At 51.9% G+C, this 19947-nt stretch overlaps 7 protein-coding genes across 7 annotated transcripts; 1 reads left to right on the top strand and 6 right to left on the bottom strand.

The window, feature by feature from the left end:
* Positions 1-347: 347 nt before the first annotated feature.
* N7477_000458 (glutathione S-transferase family protein) lies at positions 348-1204 on the bottom strand (the record flags this gene model as incomplete). Its single annotated transcript, XM_056962121.1, has 3 exons — positions 348-972; positions 1024-1077; positions 1125-1204. The coding sequence occupies 3 exons, from the start codon at positions 1202-1204 to the stop codon at positions 348-350; spliced, it is 759 nt and encodes a 252-aa protein (XP_056827124.1).
* Positions 1205-1576: 372 nt separating this feature from the next.
* N7477_000459 (uncharacterized protein) lies at positions 1577-2375 on the bottom strand (the record flags this gene model as incomplete). Its single annotated transcript, XM_056962122.1, has 2 exons — positions 1577-1951; positions 2013-2375. The coding sequence occupies 2 exons, from the start codon at positions 2373-2375 to the stop codon at positions 1577-1579; spliced, it is 738 nt and encodes a 245-aa protein (XP_056827125.1).
* Positions 2376-2797: 422 nt separating this feature from the next.
* Positions 2798-3565, bottom strand: N7477_000460 (alpha/beta hydrolase; the record flags this gene model as incomplete). The annotated part of the gene is made up of 1 exon (XM_056962123.1): positions 2798-3565. The coding sequence occupies one exon, from the start codon at positions 3563-3565 to the stop codon at positions 2798-2800; it is 768 nt and encodes a 255-aa protein (XP_056827126.1).
* Positions 3566-4266: 701 nt separating this feature from the next.
* Positions 4267-6060, bottom strand: N7477_000461 (ferric reductase family protein; the record flags this gene model as incomplete). Its single annotated transcript, XM_056962124.1, has 1 exon — positions 4267-6060. One exon carries the CDS (start codon positions 6058-6060, stop codon positions 4267-4269), a length of 1794 nt encoding a protein of 597 aa, XP_056827127.1.
* A 2897-nt stretch (positions 6061-8957) lies between these two features.
* On the bottom strand, positions 8958-11711 carry N7477_000462 (uncharacterized protein; the record flags this gene model as incomplete). Its single annotated transcript, XM_056962125.1, has 1 exon — positions 8958-11711. The coding sequence occupies one exon, from the start codon at positions 11709-11711 to the stop codon at positions 8958-8960; it is 2754 nt and encodes a 917-aa protein (XP_056827128.1).
* A 774-nt stretch (positions 11712-12485) lies between these two features.
* N7477_000463 (translation initiation factor 3 subunit CLU1) lies at positions 12486-16478 on the bottom strand (the record flags this gene model as incomplete). The annotated part of the gene is made up of 4 exons (XM_056962126.1): positions 12486-16097; positions 16161-16216; positions 16272-16331; positions 16442-16478. The coding sequence occupies 4 exons, from the start codon at positions 16476-16478 to the stop codon at positions 12486-12488; spliced, it is 3765 nt and encodes a 1254-aa protein (XP_056827129.1).
* Positions 16479-17893: 1415 nt separating this feature from the next.
* N7477_000464 (ATP-binding protein) lies at positions 17894-19791 on the top strand (the record flags this gene model as incomplete). Its single annotated transcript, XM_056962127.1, has 5 exons — positions 17894-18177; positions 18230-18596; positions 18618-18891; positions 18947-19287; positions 19348-19791. The coding sequence occupies 5 exons, from the start codon at positions 17894-17896 to the stop codon at positions 19789-19791; spliced, it is 1710 nt and encodes a 569-aa protein (XP_056827130.1).
* Between the last annotated feature and the right edge of the window lie 156 nt (positions 19792-19947).

Here is a 19947-nt window from a genome sequence, read left to right on the forward strand (position 1 = left end):
GTTGATGAAGATAGACTAATTTGGCCTGCTAATGCGTATCCAAATATAAAGAAGACAGCCAGGCAACACCAGCCTCCTGGAGCCCACGACAAGTCGATTGAAACAAGATCATCTTGACCACCTTCGAGTTGTCCAACAGAAATTGACAACGACAGGGTCTTGAATCTACGTCTATGGTGGTCACACTTTTTCTACAAAGATGGTCCGACATTTAAAGCTGACGGCGGCGCGAGCTTTTGAACTCGGCGAAGCGAGCTGTAGCGTAGAGCTAGTGTTCAATGGGTTGATGTCCCATCTAATTTGTCAAGGTGTATTCAATTAAGGGTGCTTAAATGCTCATCTCGCCTTCAGATTTTGTTCTTTGCATCCTCCTTCATACCCTGCTGAATCCACGACCGCGACTCAGCAGCATGCTTCTCCATAGCAGCCTTATCCTTGAGCAGATCCTTAATTGTGTGCTTCGAAGGAACATGACGACCCTTCTCAGTACCCTCGCGCTGAGCCATGCGCTCCTCCCAAGCCTTCACGTGCGGGAATTCCTCAATGTCAAGACCAGCCCATCCAGCAGCAGCCACCCAGCCCCAGTGAGAAATATCAGCAATGGAGACATGGTCGCCGACAATGTAACCGGACTTGGACTGAGCGAGGTGCTTGTCCAAAACACCGTACAGGCGACGCGTCTCATTGACGTATCGGGTCACGCCGTACTCGATGTGCTCGGGGGCGTAACGCGAGAAGTGGTTCGCTTGGCCTTGCATTGGACCGAGGCCGGCATTTTGGAAGAAGAGCCAGTTGTTCATCTCGTAGGATTCCCGGCTGCCCTTGGGGAACGAGATCTTGTGCTCGGTGTCATATTGTTCGGCCAGATATTGCAGGATACTGCCGGACTCGAAGAGACGGATCTTTTGGCCGTCGCTGAAAGTATCGGTCAAGGCGGGGATGCGGCCGTTGGGGTTGATTTCCAAGAACCAGCTAAGGGACTGTCAGTATCGGGATGTGTCTGATGGCAACATGGGCATTCACGGTTCTTTCTGGGTGTTCTTCGAGATATCGATTTTCTCGACCTTGTAAGGAAGTCTGTTGAGCTGTTAGTGGGGCCAAAACAGTCCGGGTAGCTTGCGTACCCAAGCTCCTCGAGCGCCATTGAAATCTTGATTCCATTGGGCGTCTGGGCCGTGTAGAGAGTGATGTCGGGAGAAGTCATTTCGAGTGATTGACGGGCTTGTTAGTGGTGTGAAAATTAATCGTGAACAGAGCTGTAAGTGGGCATGCGGGGGCTTTTTAAAGAAGTCGGGGGGTTGAGGTCATCGCAAGCTCCCCGCTTCGGGTTTGGATTTCTAATCTCCCCGAGGCTTGAATAAGCATCGTGCACACCTTATCTCCATCTGGATCGGAATACATTTCCAGACTTATTTTCTTCAAGTAGAGCTCCATGGCACTAGGTAACGCGAGCTTGCAATTTTGATTCTTTTTTTTCCCTAGGACCACTTTGGAAAGATTACACGCCGAGGTCGCCGAGAACAAGAACTGGGGACTGGATGTTATTTACAACTTGAGGAAGCTCCCACCAGATACATCATGCCATTGCGCCATTCACCCGCACGATCTGACCCGACATCCAGCTGCTATCCTGCCCACACATGAATGCCATGACACTAGCGATCTCCTCTGGTTCCCCGACCCGACCAAATGGACTGAAATTCGCTACTGCCGCGAGGACCTGTTCTGACTTTCCTTGTAAAAAGAGTTCTGTGCTTGTTGGTCCAGGAGCGACGGCATTGACCAAAATGCCCTTGCGCGCCAGATCCTTGGCCATCACACGGGTCATCTGCTCAACGGCACCCTTGGCGGACGCGTAGAGAAGATAGGTGGGGGCGATGTTGGAGACGGCAGTGACTCCAGTGGAGACGAAGATGATGCGCCCGCCAGTTGGGATGTGCTTTGCGGCTTTCTGTAAGATGGGTCAGCCATGTCGGTCATCTTATGCAAAAGGGCGTGAGTTCGGGACTCACCTGAGCCAGGAAGTATGGCCCTTTCACCATGAGATTATAAGTCTGATCGAAATCCGCCTCGGAAGTATGCTCCAAATCGGCCATTAGAAGGATCCCCGCATTTGGGATAAGGATATCGATCTTGCCAAACTTCGCGACCGCTGAATCAACGAGGCGATCAAGATCGGTCAAGTTGGAAGCGTCGGCTTGAACAGCCAGGGCTCGATCTGACCCGATTTGTTCGACAAGCCTATTGGCCGAGGCTTCGTTCGAGATATAGTTGATCACAATACTGGCTCCTTCGCTGGCAAGGCGAAGTGCTGTTGCTTTGCCGATTCCTCGAGAGGACCCGGTGATGAGGACTACCTTTCCCGAGAGCGACATTGTGATGGAGAGTTGCGTAGGTGTGCTGCTTAATGGGTATTTTGCGGTTCGCTGAAGTGTTGCTTCAGAGCTATCACTGAGGAGACATGTCTTTTAAATACTCTTAGAGACTTATGATACGAGGGAGACTTGGTGACTCTGTCGGACATAAAGATGAAGGTGAGCGGCAATGGCTGAAATCGGATTAAACACAATAATCCGACATCATACATAGAAGTGCAGTCACTCCATGTCTGGATATACTTGCTAGCCTGAAACAATCATTGAAGTGGACCTGGACATAGACATGGTTGATGAAGAGGGGCCGGACTCCGCAACTCTTAGGCCGATCGTCCGAAGCTAACGGACTTAGCCACGAAACCCGCGCCCCTCCAGAAGGAACATCGACTTCACCTCGCTGGCAAAACGATGAATGCGACTATTTACCCCACCGTAACAAGCACCCGCTTCACGATCCGAACCAGCTCATCGGGCCTACTCAAGAACGGACAATGTCCCGAGTCAAGATCCTCCGTCACAAACTCAACCTCGCCGTCAGCAGAAGCTACGGCATCGTCAACCATCATCTTCTGAACAGGCCACGGAACAGCCATATCCTTAGTACAATAAACATAAGTAGTCGGTAGATCCCTCCACGGCGCCCCGTTCACTCTTCCTGTAGCAGCAGCCCTATTTTGCGTAACGTTGTCCTGAGCTAGCTGCGCCGCGGTTGCGGAGTCGATATCATTGTAGAAGGTCTCAGCGGCATTCTTGCAGGAGACTACCCCGTCTTCTTCCACAAAAAGGGTTTTTTGGACTTCCAATCCGTTCTGAGAAACCACTTGTTCAATGGAGGAGCCGCATGGGACGAGCCAGGCGCTTAGGAGGAGGAGGTAGACGATGCCGTGGGTGGTTTCGTTGGCGTAGAGGTCTGGGGTAAGGGCATTTGAGGCGACAACTCCGCCATAGCCATGGGCAAGGACTATTACAACGTGTCCTGTGTCGACGAGATCTTTGGCTGCTTTGCGAACGGCGGTGACATCATCTTTGAGTGTGGCTGTTGGGGGACGTTTGTCGCCGCAGCTTGGGAGGCGCGGACAGCAGACTGTGAGGCCCGATTGCGTCAGCTGGGTACTGAATGTATCCCAGGCTCTGGGGAGGAAATAGCTTCCGTGGATAATGAGGAGTGCGTTAGGGTTGTTGGGGGCCATGATGGTCTTTGGATGACTGAAGCCTCGCTGTTGGCTTTGCGGGGCAATTCTGAAGTTGAGCTACCCAAGGAGATGGAATTAGCAGCACGGCTCAAACGAAAAGGAGCCTGGACCATGGATGAGGCGCAACCAGATGCACCTAGTCTCAGCTAGCGATGATCATGCTCATGACCAATGTCGGTCGCGAATATTGGTAATCTGCATCGATATGCACTAATCAGGTTCGAGTCTGTGCATGATATCATCCTGTTCAGACCAAACAGCCTGTGTATACCTTGCAATCGAGATTTCTTTGGTCGATAGGTGCTAGATCGGTTCTCCACTTTCGTGCATGATGGATGATCTGAAGCGACAGGCACATTCAGATTGACCGCCATTTGAAATCTCGTACATCATTTACTTATTCAGGAGAATTATCAAAGGCACCGCATATCTTGCATTGAGGCAAAATATATATACAACTATCAAAAGACATGGCACTCGCCAGGAACGTGACAGGACGCTGTCCAAAAGGCATAATACAAAAAGAAGACCACGTCAAGGCAGGGAGAAGCGAAGCGAGCTCAAAAGCGAAAGCCACAGAGTGAACACAAGATGGAAAGACAAAGAAGCTTCAGAAGCCCGAGGAAAGAAAGTCACCCAGACATTGGACGGTGTATATACGCTCAATCAACTCAACAGATATCATCGCAGGGGCATGACTACCAAGAGAAACTCTCCTCAACGTAGTCAATACTCGTGCGGCCTTGTCTCTTTCGACAGACCTTGCGCACATCGTCGCTGAGGCCTCCGTTGCCGCAGACCAGAACACCCATTGTTCCGATCTGGTTCTCGACTTCCATACCCACGAGAGTGTCAATGTTTGGTCGACCTGGGAACATTTGAACGGTGGCAGATGGACTTTGAATTTCTTTGGTGTTGCGTGGACGGGTGACGAAGAGCATGATGCGGAGAACTTCGCGGCGACGGTCCATGGCCAAGATACTGGTCATCCAGGGTCGGATCCACTCCAGGTGTTCGGGAGATTGGATGATCCAAACGAGAGTGACTCGGCGCGTAGCGACTGTGCCGTCGGCAAAGCCAGCCACGAGATGGCGAACGAAGGGGACATGATGAGTGATTCCAACACCACCGGCGAAAAGCATCACTGTGCCATATGAATCCATGGAATGGATATTGCCGTAGGGGCCTTCGGCAAAGGCGCGAAGAGTGACGCGAGAGCTGATGGCACTGGAGGCGCGCTGGAAGAGCTTGTCGGTGAATCCAGTGCGGCGACGGACGAGCAGAGAAATAGTCTCCTTTTGAGGAACGCCGCGCAAGTCCTGATTCGACATGGGCAGGGCGGACTTCTCATCGGTGATCAGATTGTCGGCCTCGCTCCATCCGACGGAGAACGGGTGCGAGGTCCACCATCCGACGGAGGGGATGTAAAGGTAGATATGCTGACCGGGACGGAAAGTCCATGGGCGAGCCAGGCGCAGGGTGATACGCATAGCATCGCCTGGCATGGCCTCGACGGTTGCGGTAGTAGACCCGCTGCCCAGATTACGGTAGATGATGATGAAGAGACGAGTGGATCGCTCCAGGGCCCAAAGAACGATAGAGGCGAGCAAATAAGTCTGGGCGGCCATGCCATTCAGATGCACCCATAGGAAGCCCATCATGAGAGCCGCCAAGGCAAAGTGCAAGTGAATGAAGACCTCGTAGAAAGCATGGCGGATGGGCGAAGGCGAGTGCAGTAACAATCCAACAAGGGCGGCGGTGGCCACCAAGCCCGCAAGCAGGAAGCTGCTACCGCTGACCGCCATGCCGACAATATTCCAACCGCTCTCCTGGCCCTTGGGAATGGCCCAAGCGAAAGTGTGTGCAAGGCCTTGTGCCACTACAATGCGGCCAAGCCAGCGGTGGAGTAGGTTCCAGGTGTCATAGGGCACATGGAGGATGGCGATGAGAGGATTGTTCCGGCCAGCCATGATCACCAAAGGAATCAGGTTGAGGGTGGCCATTGTGCCCGTTCGGTTGCGTACAATGCCTGCGACAGTGTCCTCGGACGAACCGAAAGGAGTGGTCACTACACAGAGGATGACATTCATCGCAACAACACCGAATACAAGGATCCCATGGAAACGGCTCGGCAGGGTACCCATGTTGATTGCCGAGGACAACTGTATCTCACGGTTGTGGCGTGTCCGGAAAAGGGGGGCATAAATCAAGTGCTCCTTGAACCAGGCGAACGTGCTGTGCGCGGGCACGAAGTATCGCTGTCTGTCATCGCCGAAAGTGGATAGTCGTCGAAGATGAGCCGTGAACCGGAACCAGATATGCCATACGAGGTATGCGGCGGCAGTACAGCCGAGGGCGAGGATGGCATAACGAGCCAGATCATCGTTGACTGCTTCATAGAACATTTGACTTGCGCTGCTGCCATGTCGCTTTTCGATCTCAATGGCGCTGCCGAGTCCCGCGAGGGATAGAGCGAGAATGAGATGTTGCATATTGTGTCGAGAGGTTGAATGACCTTTGAAGTCTATATAGAAAGCCAGAATTTGAGGGTGCAAATTTTGATATTGTGCAAGACCAGCTTGCCTGGTGGCTTTGAGTAATAAAGAAGGGGAGGCTTGATATCAAGGCCTGTAAAGTGCTGAAACTCTTCAGGTGAAGCGAAAGATAGGCGACTATCAGCGAGCAACACCGGGCTGGCTCAAATGGAAATAAAAAAGAATGAAATGCAGTGAAGGCCAGAGCCTAGTTGGTCCTAAGATATGGTAGGTGGTGTCGAAGGGCCTGCCTAGTTTGCTGAAGGTCTCGGTAGGAAGGAGAACGAAGAAAACATTCAATCGATAAAAGTCTCCTAAGATCGCACAGTCTCACGCCACAGGAATGACAGATCGGCTGAAGTATGTCCTAGAGACCTGAATTTTGTCGGTGGGCAACGAAAGGAATGCTGGTGAACCGGTCACTGCAGGGCAACCCGGTAGAATCTAGTACCACCGTTAATGAGATTGTCAAAGAAGGAAAAGAAGGTGAAACAAAAAAGAAGGACAATGACAATTGTCAAAAAGGACCCGCCAAAGGGAGAAAGGAGAAGAGAGCAGCTTTTGTCGCTGCCGGACGGGGTGGGGGAGAATATGAGACAGGCCAAGTCCACCGCCATCGCGGGAGCAATGTACAAGCCAGGCTGGGCCCAAAGGTCCATGCAATCATACTATTCACAGGCATCGGCCATCATTTCGTCATGTAACCGATTCTCTACTTTGTTGTTGGCGCCGAGCCCCTCGATCTACGGGTTTGATCCGAATATTCACCTGTCACTGGTCCAGAGGAGGACGGGTGACTAAAGTAAGACCGGCCCTGTGAGCTCGGTCAGCTCTGACGAGGAGCCGATCCGTTCGATCGAACTTGCGCATCTGGGGATGAAATCTAGCACACTGGCACCGGATGTTGCTCGTTCAAGTTAGTTGTGAGGCTTGGCGCCTAAAGGCCGAGAGGCGCGGGGTGGTGACTGGTCCATGCTGAAACGCTGGCGCTGTCTCTGAAGACTCATTCTACCAGTCACTCGCCGATCCTCGTCACCTCCCCGTCGGAGAAGCTGCGCCCTTGCTTCATGGGCCAATCTGATCGGGCTGATGTGAACGGAGTGGAAAAGGTTCACAGAGTGTGGTTTAGCGCCCACGCGACAGTCTAACCTACGGGGGGGACAAGTGCCTCGAACTGAAACGCTCGGGGCAACGCTGTCATCCACGAACCACGTCTGGACTCTAGCTCCTGATCTCAGCGTGGCTCCGGCGTGTCTTGGCTTCATCTATGTCAGACCCTAATCTCCCTCGAGAGAAATCCCCTCCGAGAATAGCTACCGGCGCGGAACATTTCCCCCTATTCCTCTTTGGACCGGCGGCTGAAACTTGGCTTTTAAAGCAGATTGTGCCTATAATAAAAATTTACACTATAGCATAGATTACTTCCGCTCAATCTAGTCTCAGCCCCGAGTTTTACCCCCTCTTGCAGATTCAGAGTGATCCTGCATGCGACAGATAAAGTGAGGCCTGGACGCAACCCGGGCAGAGAGACTGGTCTGGTTTCAGACTCCATCTTCTCGATTGACACATGTCACTCATGAACTTTAGCTCCAGGCACAAAAAATCGAAAAAAAAAACAAGGGTCCGCAGATCCGAGTTTCCTAGGTAGATGAGGGATCCAACTTAAATCATGGTGCTGGCCATGAACGGGTGATCAAAGATGAGTTAAAATAAGGCGTAGCAGCGACACTAAAAACACTGAGATTCGGTCACGCTTGGTCGACCCGCTATCGATGAACTGCTGAACTTAAGCGAGACCCGATGCAATGATGGGACAGACGAGAGAGACATGGTCATGGAGACTGCCAGGATGGAGTATAGAGGATATGACCTATGTTCTACTGTTCCTTCATTTCGCTAAGCTCGTAGCGAGGATGAGCACTGGAGACGAGACTGCCCCATCGCGGATGGCCCGATGGTGAAACGGTATGGAGACTTAGCTGCATAGACGGGAGAACAAGTTACCGTGAGACACACTTGTCAAGGACTAATACAGTCCTCTCGAGAGCCCTGAGTTCTACTCCAGAGGTCAAACCCCTACCCTCAACCTCAATCTCCAATAGTTCACATAAATATTGGCCGAAGACGGTTGTCGAGTTCTGTCTTGACAATTCTTATTAAACCTCCATTCTTATTGAAACCAGCGTTGCAGCCGCTTCACAGAACTCCTTCAAGTTTCCCCGGTAAGACGCATCAGTAGTGTTCGCGTCCAAGTTAGCTCGCGTAGCTCGCGTAGCTCTCGTGGTGTCGGTGGAACAGGACCCATCAGGCTCTGTCCACATCGACAAAGCCAGTGGGGCTGCTCAATTAACAAGAGGTAGTCCGAATTTGACATCATAAGGCGGCATGGAATGATTACAATTGTTACTCATTCGATAGAAGCTCACAGACTACGTAAGACTTTTGATGTCCCAGAGCTTTCAGACTCAAATTTTCAGGTGGGAGTATTTGGACTGAGCCATGGCCACCATCGCACAATCATAAACAAGAAATAGAACAAACAGAAAACTACCAATCCAAGCCGAGGGTATCATGTCATAACCAAGTTCCAAACACCGCCAATAAAGATTTGTCGCTCGCCCACTATCCACTGTTTCCCTTTGCGAAAATCGGTTCCCCATCAGCTTCACGCTCGCTCGATTTTTAACCTTCCATCTTTCGAGAGCTTCTTCAATCTCCTTGAAGAGCCGTTCGCAATTGTAGTTGAGACAGACTTGAAGATAGGCAATCTTGAATATCTGTAATCAAATGGTCTACCAGTCCGGCGGCGTTGTGGACTGCATCTTCGTTCCCAGTCTAGAAGGTCCAGAGGACAGCTATATGAAGCTGAGCTCGTCGTCACTGTCATCTTCTGAGCAGGGAATAATGGACCTTCGTTGAGTGACAGGCTGCACGGCGACAGCTGGCATATTTGAAATACGAGATCGCCCGGACCTTCGTCGCTCGACTGGATGATGGACCTGTTTCTTGTGAAGCTCTGGTGAAGATTGCGAGGGGGGTTCGCTCGTGCTTCCCTGTGGTCTATTCACAATGACCACTTCGACAGCGGATGGACGCTTCAAACTCGTGGGAATTGCTCGAGCGATGTTCTTCTGATTTGAGACATCGCGTAGAATGCGACGCCGAGGGGGCGCCAGTTCTAACGAAGGAGATCTGACATCAATATCAGGGTTAGACGATCTGGCTCCACAGCTTCTCTCTTCTGAATGGGCGATCACAAAATTCCGCGCAGTCTGCCGACTTCTAACCGGACGAAGGGGCGACGAGTCAATTTCCGCGAAGTTTCGTTTCGTTCCGACGGAGGGTGGCGATGAGGTCAAACTCGAGGCGTTCCCTTCAAATTGATCTGACTCGGGAGAGCTGCTGTCCGTTGAGCAAGGGATGCACAGCATGGGTAGTGCAGCGGAGGTACGTCTTCTGACAATCACGCTAGGCACTGGGTTCGATTTAGCTGCCGGTGTACGAGCGACCCATTCCCCAATGCTTTCTTCCCATCGGTATCCTCTGCGCGGCCCCTGCTCGTCCATTTCATTCGTAAACTCTGGACTTGACTCTCTTCCGTTCTGCAGCGCAATGACTGTCTCTTGAATCTCGACTGCCCATACATGGTCATCTGGTTCCCCTGTGCCCTCTGCAAATCCCATGGCAGACTCAACGGCGACTTTACTAAGTAAGACCGACAGACTCGAGGCTTGGGCCAAGCGAGGGAACTGTGAGATGATACGGCGAATCTCTTGGGCAGTGTATAAGCGCTCATTGTCCGTAGCACTTCCAAAGCATCGGAAGGCTTGTCGCACGAAAAGTGCCAGTTCCTTCACCAAGCCGGCACGCGATGCCAATAAGTCACAGTGCTTCTCAAGTCTGGGGTTTGAAACCATCACACAAGGTCTGTCACCCGTCAAAGCTGCGTCGTTACATTGCAATAGGCAATTTGCCAATAAGATGCAACCACGTCTAAACAATTGATGCGATGTGAGGTTGATAATATGAGACATCGACCGTGCCGCCATATCTTTTTCTAGGGTAAAATAAAGATACTTGATGATGTGACCCGCTTTTGTTCCATCGAAGGATTCTACATCCTCAATGTCGCGGGATCGTGAGATATGCATGCCACATAAAGCTGCCAAAAGACTCGTGATATGATTGCTCAATGCGTCTTCAATCAGCACAGGACACGGTCGTGTGGTGTCCAGTACATCGGTCTTGCCACCGAAAGAACCCCTGGTTGCCCTTCCGCAGCTGGCTCGGAGCTTGGTCGGAAGTCTCCTCTTGGGATCTAGAGCCTCGGGGGCCGGACAGGTATCACTGGCAGAAACAAGCACAGCCTCAATCAAGCGCGAAGCCGCCGCACATTCCCCATCGCCTTTGGAAAATGATATCGTGGCTCGTGTCATCCAACTGTTCCAGTGCTTGGTCGCCATCCATTCTGGAGGTAGCACACCACGCATCAGCAGCTTGGTAAGCTCGTCAAAGACATAAGACCGACTCGTCGTTCCATATCGGGTGTATTTTCGTAGTTGTAGAATGGGATCTCCAGTACGCCACTCTGTGTTGGCTTTGAGGGTCTGTGGGTAGTAATACGCCGTGCGTGTAGAGAGCAACGTCGAGAGGAGTGATTCACACGCGTCTAGCTCATGGGGGCCGCATTTTTCAACCAGTGCACATGCGATCGAATCAGGCACCCATTTGTTCTGAATCATGGTAGACACCATGTGGATGCCCTGGGCACGAACCGCCTCGCGAAGAGGCTTCCAGCCTCTGCCATGGGGTGCGTAGTATGACTCCAGTTCCGTGAAGTATGCATCACACATATCTTCTTCGCCTTCCTGCTCCCCATCGTTCTGTGCGTCCTGCTCTCGTGCAATAAAATACGGCAAGCTGCGCGCTACCATAGAGAGCAAGGAACGCGCGCCGCGCTCGGGCTTAGCCAATGTGCCGTTCGTCCCACGTGTAATGATCCGTGTGTTGCAAAGGAAATTTTGGAAGATTCGGTCAAGATTATGAGCTATGTCAGCAAACCCCGAGTCGCCCGACTGGTCGAGAAGCGTCTGCCACGGGCTCTTGTGCAGCGAATATCGGTCGCGAAATGCTTGCTGCTGGCCTTTCTGATGAATATTATTCTGCCGTTCAACCGAGAATTGGGATTGCGCGCTTGACGGAATCTCCCATCGCTTGCCCGTGATCAGAGGTGTTGCGAGCTCAATTGCACCTGGTAGCGTGCGAGGGACTTCCGGGCTGTGGATTGATAGCCTCGTGCGTTTCCTTGCATCTGTTCCTTGTCCTCGGCCTGAATAGTTATACTTGTTGCGTCGCTGCTCAGGCTTCTTTCCCGGGACCCAAATTGGATCATCCTCGTCTGCGTCTGAGCCAGAGATGGCGTCTAGGGTGCTCACAGGCTCAGTACTTCGCGGTCCATATTCATTGTAATCTTCTTTATCCTCCTCGATCTTTGACTCAGCTGCGATAATCGCTAGTGTTTCTTGGTGTTTCTCGAGTCGTCGGTATATGGAGGTTAAAGGGCGTAACATGCGGTTAGCCCATCGCGCGGTGGGTTGAATGTCGTCCATTATGGATAAATGGGAGTGTTTCTGTTGATTTAATCCATAGAGCTTTAGATAATGTCGTCAGTCTCGTCAGGTATAAGCACAAAACTTTAGGGAGTTTTGTGTCAGTTTTGTGTCATACTAAAGTGGCAGGCCTCGGAGCCAACTCTGCCATAATGCATGGCAATCACCACGCCTGTCCTTCAAGCATGATCAAGTCTCGGGACTAAATCTCAATAGGATAAAAATGACATAATACGCTTCAACCCTGAATAAGAGGTGCGTGTCGAGCGGAATGCGGATGCGAATGCGAACACCGGAAGATCAGAGATCAAAACAAAGTAAACAAAGGTGGGTCCAATGCGGTCACGCGCGGGCGGTGTACTACATCGGCATAGTTTCGCGGACATGTTGGCTTGATGCTCCAAGGGCTACCACCCAGTCCGGGTCTGGACGCAATCAAGAAAGCCTACTATGTAGTGTTAACTAGGAGATCGGAAGTGACCCAAGCTGAGACCGTTGTATGCAATTTCTAGAGTACGTCACATTGTGCACCTCAAGATAATGGGCAATATAGTACAACCATGTCTATGAACCTTTCCATTGACCGGGATAGGCCCAAATGATCAAGAAACAATATAAAAGGGAGGGGAGAGATCTAAAATACATCATTTTCCGCTCATCAAACGTGACACCCCGAGCCCCTTCCGAAAAACCATCATGGAGTATTTTTTTTGTGAAGACACAAGATTGCGAAGAAAAAGAAACACCCGGAATTATTCAAATGGTAAGAAGAGTTTAAGCCTTAGACTGCTTGGATCCACGGAGCTTGGGGTTGGCGGAAGTACGCTTCTTCTTGGAGCGAGAAGAGCTGGCATCACCACCCTCAATAAACTTCAGCAGCTCATCAATGCTGCGGGAGTCCATACCGGAAGCAGCGGCACCGGCACTCTCGGGCACAGTTTGGCCAACCTGGGGCTGGACACGGGTACCCATAGTGGATCCGCGCGGGTTGATGGCAATGCGGCGCATGCGACGGGCCTGGATATCCTTGGCGTGCTTCGCGATAGAGACAGCGTTCTGGGTGAGCTGCTCGAGCCATGTCTCAGCCTCCTTGGTGTTGCGATCCTCAGGACCAAGCTGAGCAAGGAAGATGTTGTAGGCTTCGCGCATCTTGCCAACGGCAGCCTTGGAGTCCTGATCCAGAGCCAGAGCCTGGGCAAGCTGGAAGAGAATGGTGGCGGTGTTGATGGACTGCTTGCCAAAGAGGTCCTCGCAGACAGCGAGAGAAGCCTCGAACCATTTGCGGGAGTCGCCGTACTGCTTAAGGTGCTGCAGCATGACGGCGGCGTTGTTCATAGTGGTGATGGAGTCAGGGTGGTTAGCTCCGTAGATGATCTTCCAGAGATCCATGGCGTGCTTGATGTACACCAGGGCAGTCTTGGTGTTTCCGGAGGCATGCTCAAACAGACTCAAGTTAAGGTAGGCCAAAATGGTGTCAGCGGAGTCAACACCCAGGGTGCGCTCAGTGACAATGACTGCCTTACGGGCCAATTCCACGGCGGCCTCTTTCTCCTCGGTCTGGTAGTAGAGCATGGAGAGTTGGTGGTATAGCTTGGCAACTTCGGGGTGAAGGATGCCATAGATCTGCTCGTGCAGGGACAGAGACTCCAGAATGAGCTCCTGGCCCAGCTGCTTCTGGTTTTGCATGAGCGAGATACGGCCAGCCTCCAGAGCCTCCTCAGCCAGAGCACTACGAGGAGCAGCATCCTTGACCAGGGGAACAATGTTCAAAATGTCATCAGCATAAATAGAAAGAGTAGGCTTGGTCTCCACCGCGACTCGGACAGGGGACTTAGCCTTGGCGTCGCCACCCTTCTTCTTGTTATTCTTCTTCTTGCCTTCGTCATTGCCACTGCCGTTGGTACTGTTGGTAGGAGGAGCCTGCTCCTTGACCTGGTCCTGAGAGAAAGCAAATTCGCGGGCACCAAGCTGGAGACCCAACTTGATCGAAATATCACGCAGAAGCTGCAGGTGGCGCAGCGATTCAACCCAGCTCGTCTCCAGAGAGTAGCGGTAGCGGACCGAAACCTGCTTTTCAATCTCGGTACGGAGAGATTCGGGAGTGACCTTTTCGTATGAGAAGTCACCATCGGGGTAGATCTCACGCAGAGACTCTTCGATCTCAGCCTTGGGGGCAGCGTTAACACCGGTACCCAACAGGCAGTTCAGCAGGTGGGCGATGCAAGAGGTGACGAATGGAGCGGGAACGTTGGCGAGGTAGTTGTAAGTAACGTGCTTGAAGGCACGAGCGACCATCTCCTGGACCAGGAGAGTGGACAGAGCCTGGAGTCGAGCACCCTTTTCGTTGGACTGCTGAGCCAGCTTACCAAGGTAGCGGATGTTGATACCGCGCTTGTGCAGGAGCTGGGTCAAGGACTGACCATCCATAGGGAAGCCAACGTCGCCATCGTGCAGATCCTGGACCAGCTCCGGAATTATCTTAGAGCGCAGGTAGTCGCAAGCCTCGCGCACCTCCTTTTCATCCTGGGCCCACTGCTCCTTGTCCTCTTGGGTCTGAGGGACCTGGCCACTGAAGACGTCGGGGTTAAGCGCGAGGCTGAATCCAGAGATGTCGACACGCTCATTGTCCGCGGACTCATCGGTTTTCTCCTCAGCCTTCTCCTCAGCCTTCTCCTCGGGGCTTTCATCCGACTTGGCCTCCTTGGGGGCTTCCTCGGCCTTAGCAGCACGGCGCTTCTCAACTTCAGCCTTGACATAGGCGCTCATCTTGCTACGCCAGTATGCCTCAATGAGCTCCAGTCTCAGGACAGACATACGATGGGGGTACACCTCGCTGCCCTCCTCTTCCTGCCATGAAGCATCCAGAGGAGCGATACGGTACAGGTCCAAAACGTACTTGCGGCCATCGGTGCCAAGAAGACCCTTGGTCTCAACGCTGCCCTCAAGATTGTGGCGCTTGCCATCCTTGTCCCAAACTGGGTGCGACTTGATGCGGAGAGCCTTGGACAATTTCTCGAAAACAGGAACGAATTCCTCGTTTGTTGCAACAACCTCCTTGCCCTCAACACCACCGTAGTCGATCTGGTGCTCGCCAGGCTCACGCTGCTTGAAGATACCAGGCACAATGCTCTGGCCAACGATACGCTTGCCAAGGTAATCAACAACAACAGTACCAGGAGTGAACAGGCCCTGGATATCAAGCTGGTTGACAGCCTTGATACCCAAAACGTCCTTACCGACAGCAACGCGGGCAGCCTCGTCACCACCCTCGGAGGTGAAAGTGCCAACTCCGTCAGCACCGAAGGAGTAGAAGATGTTGTTGTATACGAAAATCTGAGCATCCTGTGCCTCAGTGGGGTTCAAAGGAGCGACCTCACCCCGAGCAACTAGGACGGCACCACGGGCGGCAGCCTCATTATAGTCAGCGAACAGCTTGGAGGTCAAGCGTTCCCGGAAAACACGGTCCTGAACAGTGTCACGGGGCAACTCGCGAGTGGTCTGGAATTCCTCATTCCAGTCACGCAGAGTCTCGGCATTGTCCACGCCAGAGATCAGATAGCTCTCCTGGGAACGAGTGATATCGGGCAAATGAGCGTTCAAGCTGGAGGAGGCCGGAGCAACGAGCCATGGGCTGTTGGGAATGGCGTTCTGGAAGGGGAAGGTAGTCAGGAGATCTTTCTGGTTGTTGGACTCCTGCAGAGCCTCAAAGGCAGAGTTGAACGAGGGCGACAGCTGAGACAGCAGGGTGAGGAGGGAGTGGGCGCTTCCATTGACGTTCTTGGGCATCGCCTTCGGGAAAGGATCAAAGCGAGTGTTTGAGTTCTTGTTGACGTAGAAGCCCGAGACGTGGGAGGTAATTTGGAATTGCTCACCCTCGTTGATGGTGACCTGGAGGTATAGGAGGTGACCTTTCTGGCGGAGGTTGTAAGGAACAGGGTTCCAGGGCGACAGCGAGATCGACTTGACGGTCTTGGGCAGGGGAGCGTCCGACTTGGGCAAGATGGTCTGCAGCGAAGAGTTGCCGGTCAAGTTGTACTTGGCGAGCGAGTGGTCCTTCTCCGACTGAGCAGCGGCAGCAGCCTCGGCGGCGATGGCATCGTGCAGTGAAAGGCCGGCGGCAATACCGTGAAGATTGTCCACGCGGTCACCAGCAGCACCCACCAGCTCCCTCATCCGCACGACATGCATGCGGGCCTCCTTCTCCGTGTATGGATCTTCCACCAGAACAATCTCGGAATCAGCCTTGAGATCCGGGACCTCAGACAGCTCGACGAAATCATTGATGCGGGTTCCATTGTGCTCGAGGTGGAAGCATGTGTACTGGAAGGTACCGGGGAGCTCGACGATCGATTGGCGGACATCTTGCACCTGCTCTTGGCTCGACACCTGTTGGGAAAAACAAAGAGAGGTCAGCATTTTCGCAAAGGGCTATGGAAACGGAATACCCACCATAACCTGGATCATGTACGGCTCATGAGGGAGCTTCACGGAGATCTGGAAGAGACCTTGACACGAGTCAGATAACCACCTTTCCACCTGGCCAAATTGAATAGTACATACCACCAGCATTCTCATCCTCCACGCCCTCGGGGGCATTACCGTTGGTCTGTTGGGCAACCTCTGTAGGGACGTCAGCGCATGCATTCCTAGTCGAGTATCGTTTGCGAATTATTCGTCGATCCGATGGCTCGTGTGACAACGTGCTGTCGAGGTATCGAGGGCGGGCAAACCTTTCGAGTGTTCCAACTCCCCATTGGATTGCGCCATTATATCGAATCGATTGAGTATGATAGCTTCGGCAAAATGAATTGGCGATAGCTATCTCGGAATAGAGACGAATGGTCGAAAAAAGAGGACCTGCGGGGGACTCGGCAGGGAAGAAGAAAGGGTCGCTATGATACAAAAAGGATAAGGGCAATTGAAGCAAAAAGCCAAAAACCCCGTACCCCAGATATAGAGAGAGATGCAAAAAGGAAATAGTCCGGTTGAAGAACGGTGAAATGGAGGAGAAAATTTCGCGGACTGCGGCATACCCTCGGAAGTGCTCGGGCGGTGGGTTCGGGGAAGGCGCCGCGGAGAGTCTTTCTCCACAAGGAATTTCCAATTGCTTCGGGGAATGACTCTTATGATTGCTCAATCTGAGCTGACTAGTGATGCTTTGGGAAGTTTACATTTTTTCATCCAGACGAAGTTCTACAATGACTTATTTATTGTAATCAACGTGTTTAGGTATATATCAGGCCTCAGGCCTCAACGCAGCGAGAAACTGCCTTGGCCCCTTTCGAGATACACAGACGTAACAGGTAATTCTCTGTATCAGAAACATTTTTCTCGGCCAATTCCAAGATACTTCCACCCCCTGAACAGACACGCAATGCTGTGTTTCGTCATATTTTCGGACGAACTTCCCGACAGCGACAAACAAGTCTTGACGAATTGTTAACTAGGGCGCTCATCCTTGGGATCAAGCAAAGCGAAGTGGCTAATACGAAAGATACTTCCATGCGCATATACATCGTTCCCTTGGCTATAGTATCTTGATCGTCCAAAGTTGCGCTGGTCAGACAGTTTTGTGCAGTGCAACTTACCAGGCGACTCAGGAACCAACCAAGATGAAAATGTGTGCCTATATTCTCACAGCGGGATTGACACTGGCATTGCGTACGTAAAGAAACAAAAGAAGAATGAAAGACAACAAATATAGCTCTTACGCACCCCGGTGATTCTATTAGATGAAAGCTCTTTAGAACGCCACACGACGTGACCGGGACTCTTGGACACGTAGAAGCAGAACAAGCCCCAATCGAAAGTGCCAAGCCCCCCTATGAGATTGAGAAAGGGAACTCCACCCACGCCTCAGCCACAATGATCCTACCTCCTCTCTCCAGTTGCCATTTTCATATCAAATTTCAAGTCTCTCGTTTTCTTCTTCTTTCTGTCTTTCATCTCCATTAAAGTTGGGTTGTCACCCTGTCCACTCTCTTTTATCAGACGCGTCACTCCCGGGTGGTGTGGCGCTGACAATCGTGAGCCCACACGGTGTATTTTAGCTTGGCTGTGACTATTGCGCTGTCCATGAGATTCACGTTAATCTGCTGATCTCAGTGTATATTGTTACATTGCCGACCATCTTCAGACATCTTTAGATCTGTTTTCATCTGCCAAGACCAGGCGCAACCATCATGATGCTTTGGAAGCGGCTTGCTCAGCCGCTGACAAGCTCTGCCCGACAGGCCTTGTCCAGACCTCTGAGGTCTGATGGATGTCTTGTTCAGGGAATATTTAAACGCTTCAATTCTTCTGACCCGAAAAGCACAGGCCAGTTCACTCCTGATCCCACTGATCAGAATGACGCGGAAGATGGCAAGGGTCAGGGTCGCAAGAGCGATGATCCCAACCTGAAATCCACCATTCTGAAGATGCTCGAAACCGGTGCCACAACGGCAGCATCTATCTTCATTCTAGGGTACGATCAATTTTCAATGATGGGGTAAAATCAGGCTAATCCCTCTTCGTAGAGCGGCCGGCTACGGCTACCACCAGTACTACAAGTACCTGATCCTAGATAAGATGGACAATGCGTTCAATCCAGGTGACCCGGCTCTCGAGGTTGCGGGTGTGGTGTCTGGAAAGCATCAGTATGCCTATGAGGAGCACTGGATTCCTCGGGACGAGCAAACGCGAATCGATGACATTGTCTCCGGACGACGTGGTGGCCACTACTATCTCATTGTCGGCGAGAAGGGCACTGGAAAGACCTCTATGCTCCTAGAAGCGATGCGCAAAATCAATGGCCTTGGTTGTGCCATGTTTGAGGCTCATGCCGATCTTGAAATTTTCCGTATTCGACTAGGAAAGGCCCTGGACTACGAGTTCCATGAAGGAGTATGCTTTCCCTTTCTTTAGTGTGTCAACATGTTCTCTAACGGATTATACAGCTACATTGGCAGCCTTTTTAGTATTCGTGGCCCGCGTGATACAACAGCCCTGCTAGACATCGAGCGAGCCTTCAACAAACTTGAAAAAGTTGCTCTGGCAAGAAGAAAGAAGGGCACGCCACCGCTCATCCTCATTGTCAACAGTGCCCATCTGGTTCGGGATGACCACGATGGCCAGGATTTGCTTGAGATGATTCAGCAGCGTGCCGAACAATGGGCTGCGAGCGGCCTTGTTACCACTAGTAAGTTTCATCTCGTCATTACACTCTAGGCTTGCGGGTACTGATCTACAAGTAGTCCTCAACAGCGACGATTACTGGGTATACGAGCGCCTGAAGCGTTACGCGACACGCATGGAAGTCATTCCAGTCACCGATCTGCCTAAGGACAAGGCGATGGCCGCATTGAAGAAATACCGCAAGCAGTTCTACAACGAGGACCTGCCATCGAAGGTTCTTGAGGAAGTCTATGACAAAGTGGGCGGGCGACTATCATTCCTGAACCGAGTCGCAAAGTCTCACAACATCTCATTCACCTGTGACGAGATCTGCAGAGCCGAGAAAACATGGTTCCTCAATAAGTGCTGGATTCTCGGGATGGAGATGGATGACGATGTGATGGACGAGCAAAAATATTCGGTGAGTGCTTTTTTGTTTCTATTCTGGTTTTGACAATAGTATACTAAGACAGCTCAATAGTCCGCTGCCATGGTCCTGGCCAAGGCCCTGGTCGACCGTGAGAACCAGATGGATGAGATCTATCACCCAGACAGAGGTCATATCCTGCCATCGATCCCGCTCCACGAGGCGCGCGAGATCATGACCCGCTCCGACTTTATACAGTCCTACGATCACGATAACATTTTCACCATCGACTCACGCGCTATGGTACGCGCCGATTCCGTTCCCATGCAACGCGCCTTCCGGGAAATTTGTGCCCGTGAAGGATTTGATGATCACCTGGAGGGTACCTTGACTCGTATTGGAGATATTGAAAGTCTCGGCCGCACGCGCGAGCTGACCATCAAGGACCTCTGGAATCAGGGCAAGTACCGCATCGTCGTGCGAGATACCAAGGGACGCGAAAGCGGAACGGTGGAATTCGCCGTTGCGGAGAACGAGAAGGAGAGCGAGGACGATTAATGTACACTTTATGTTTCTGTGTTACCCTTTCGAACTACATTTATTTTTTATTAGAATTATATAGAAATCCACTTCTGACGAGCTATCATGCACCGGACCTTGGAAGCTCTTGATAGTGACATCATCGTCCACTCACCGCCGACAAAACATTCCACG

Source organism: Penicillium maclennaniae (assembly GCF_028827695.1).
Source record: "Penicillium maclennaniae strain IBT 15551 chromosome Unknown utg000001l:1.0-3280838.0:1.0-3283122.0, whole genome shotgun sequence".
Taxonomy (NCBI): Eukaryota; Fungi; Ascomycota; class Eurotiomycetes; order Eurotiales; family Aspergillaceae; genus Penicillium; species Penicillium maclennaniae.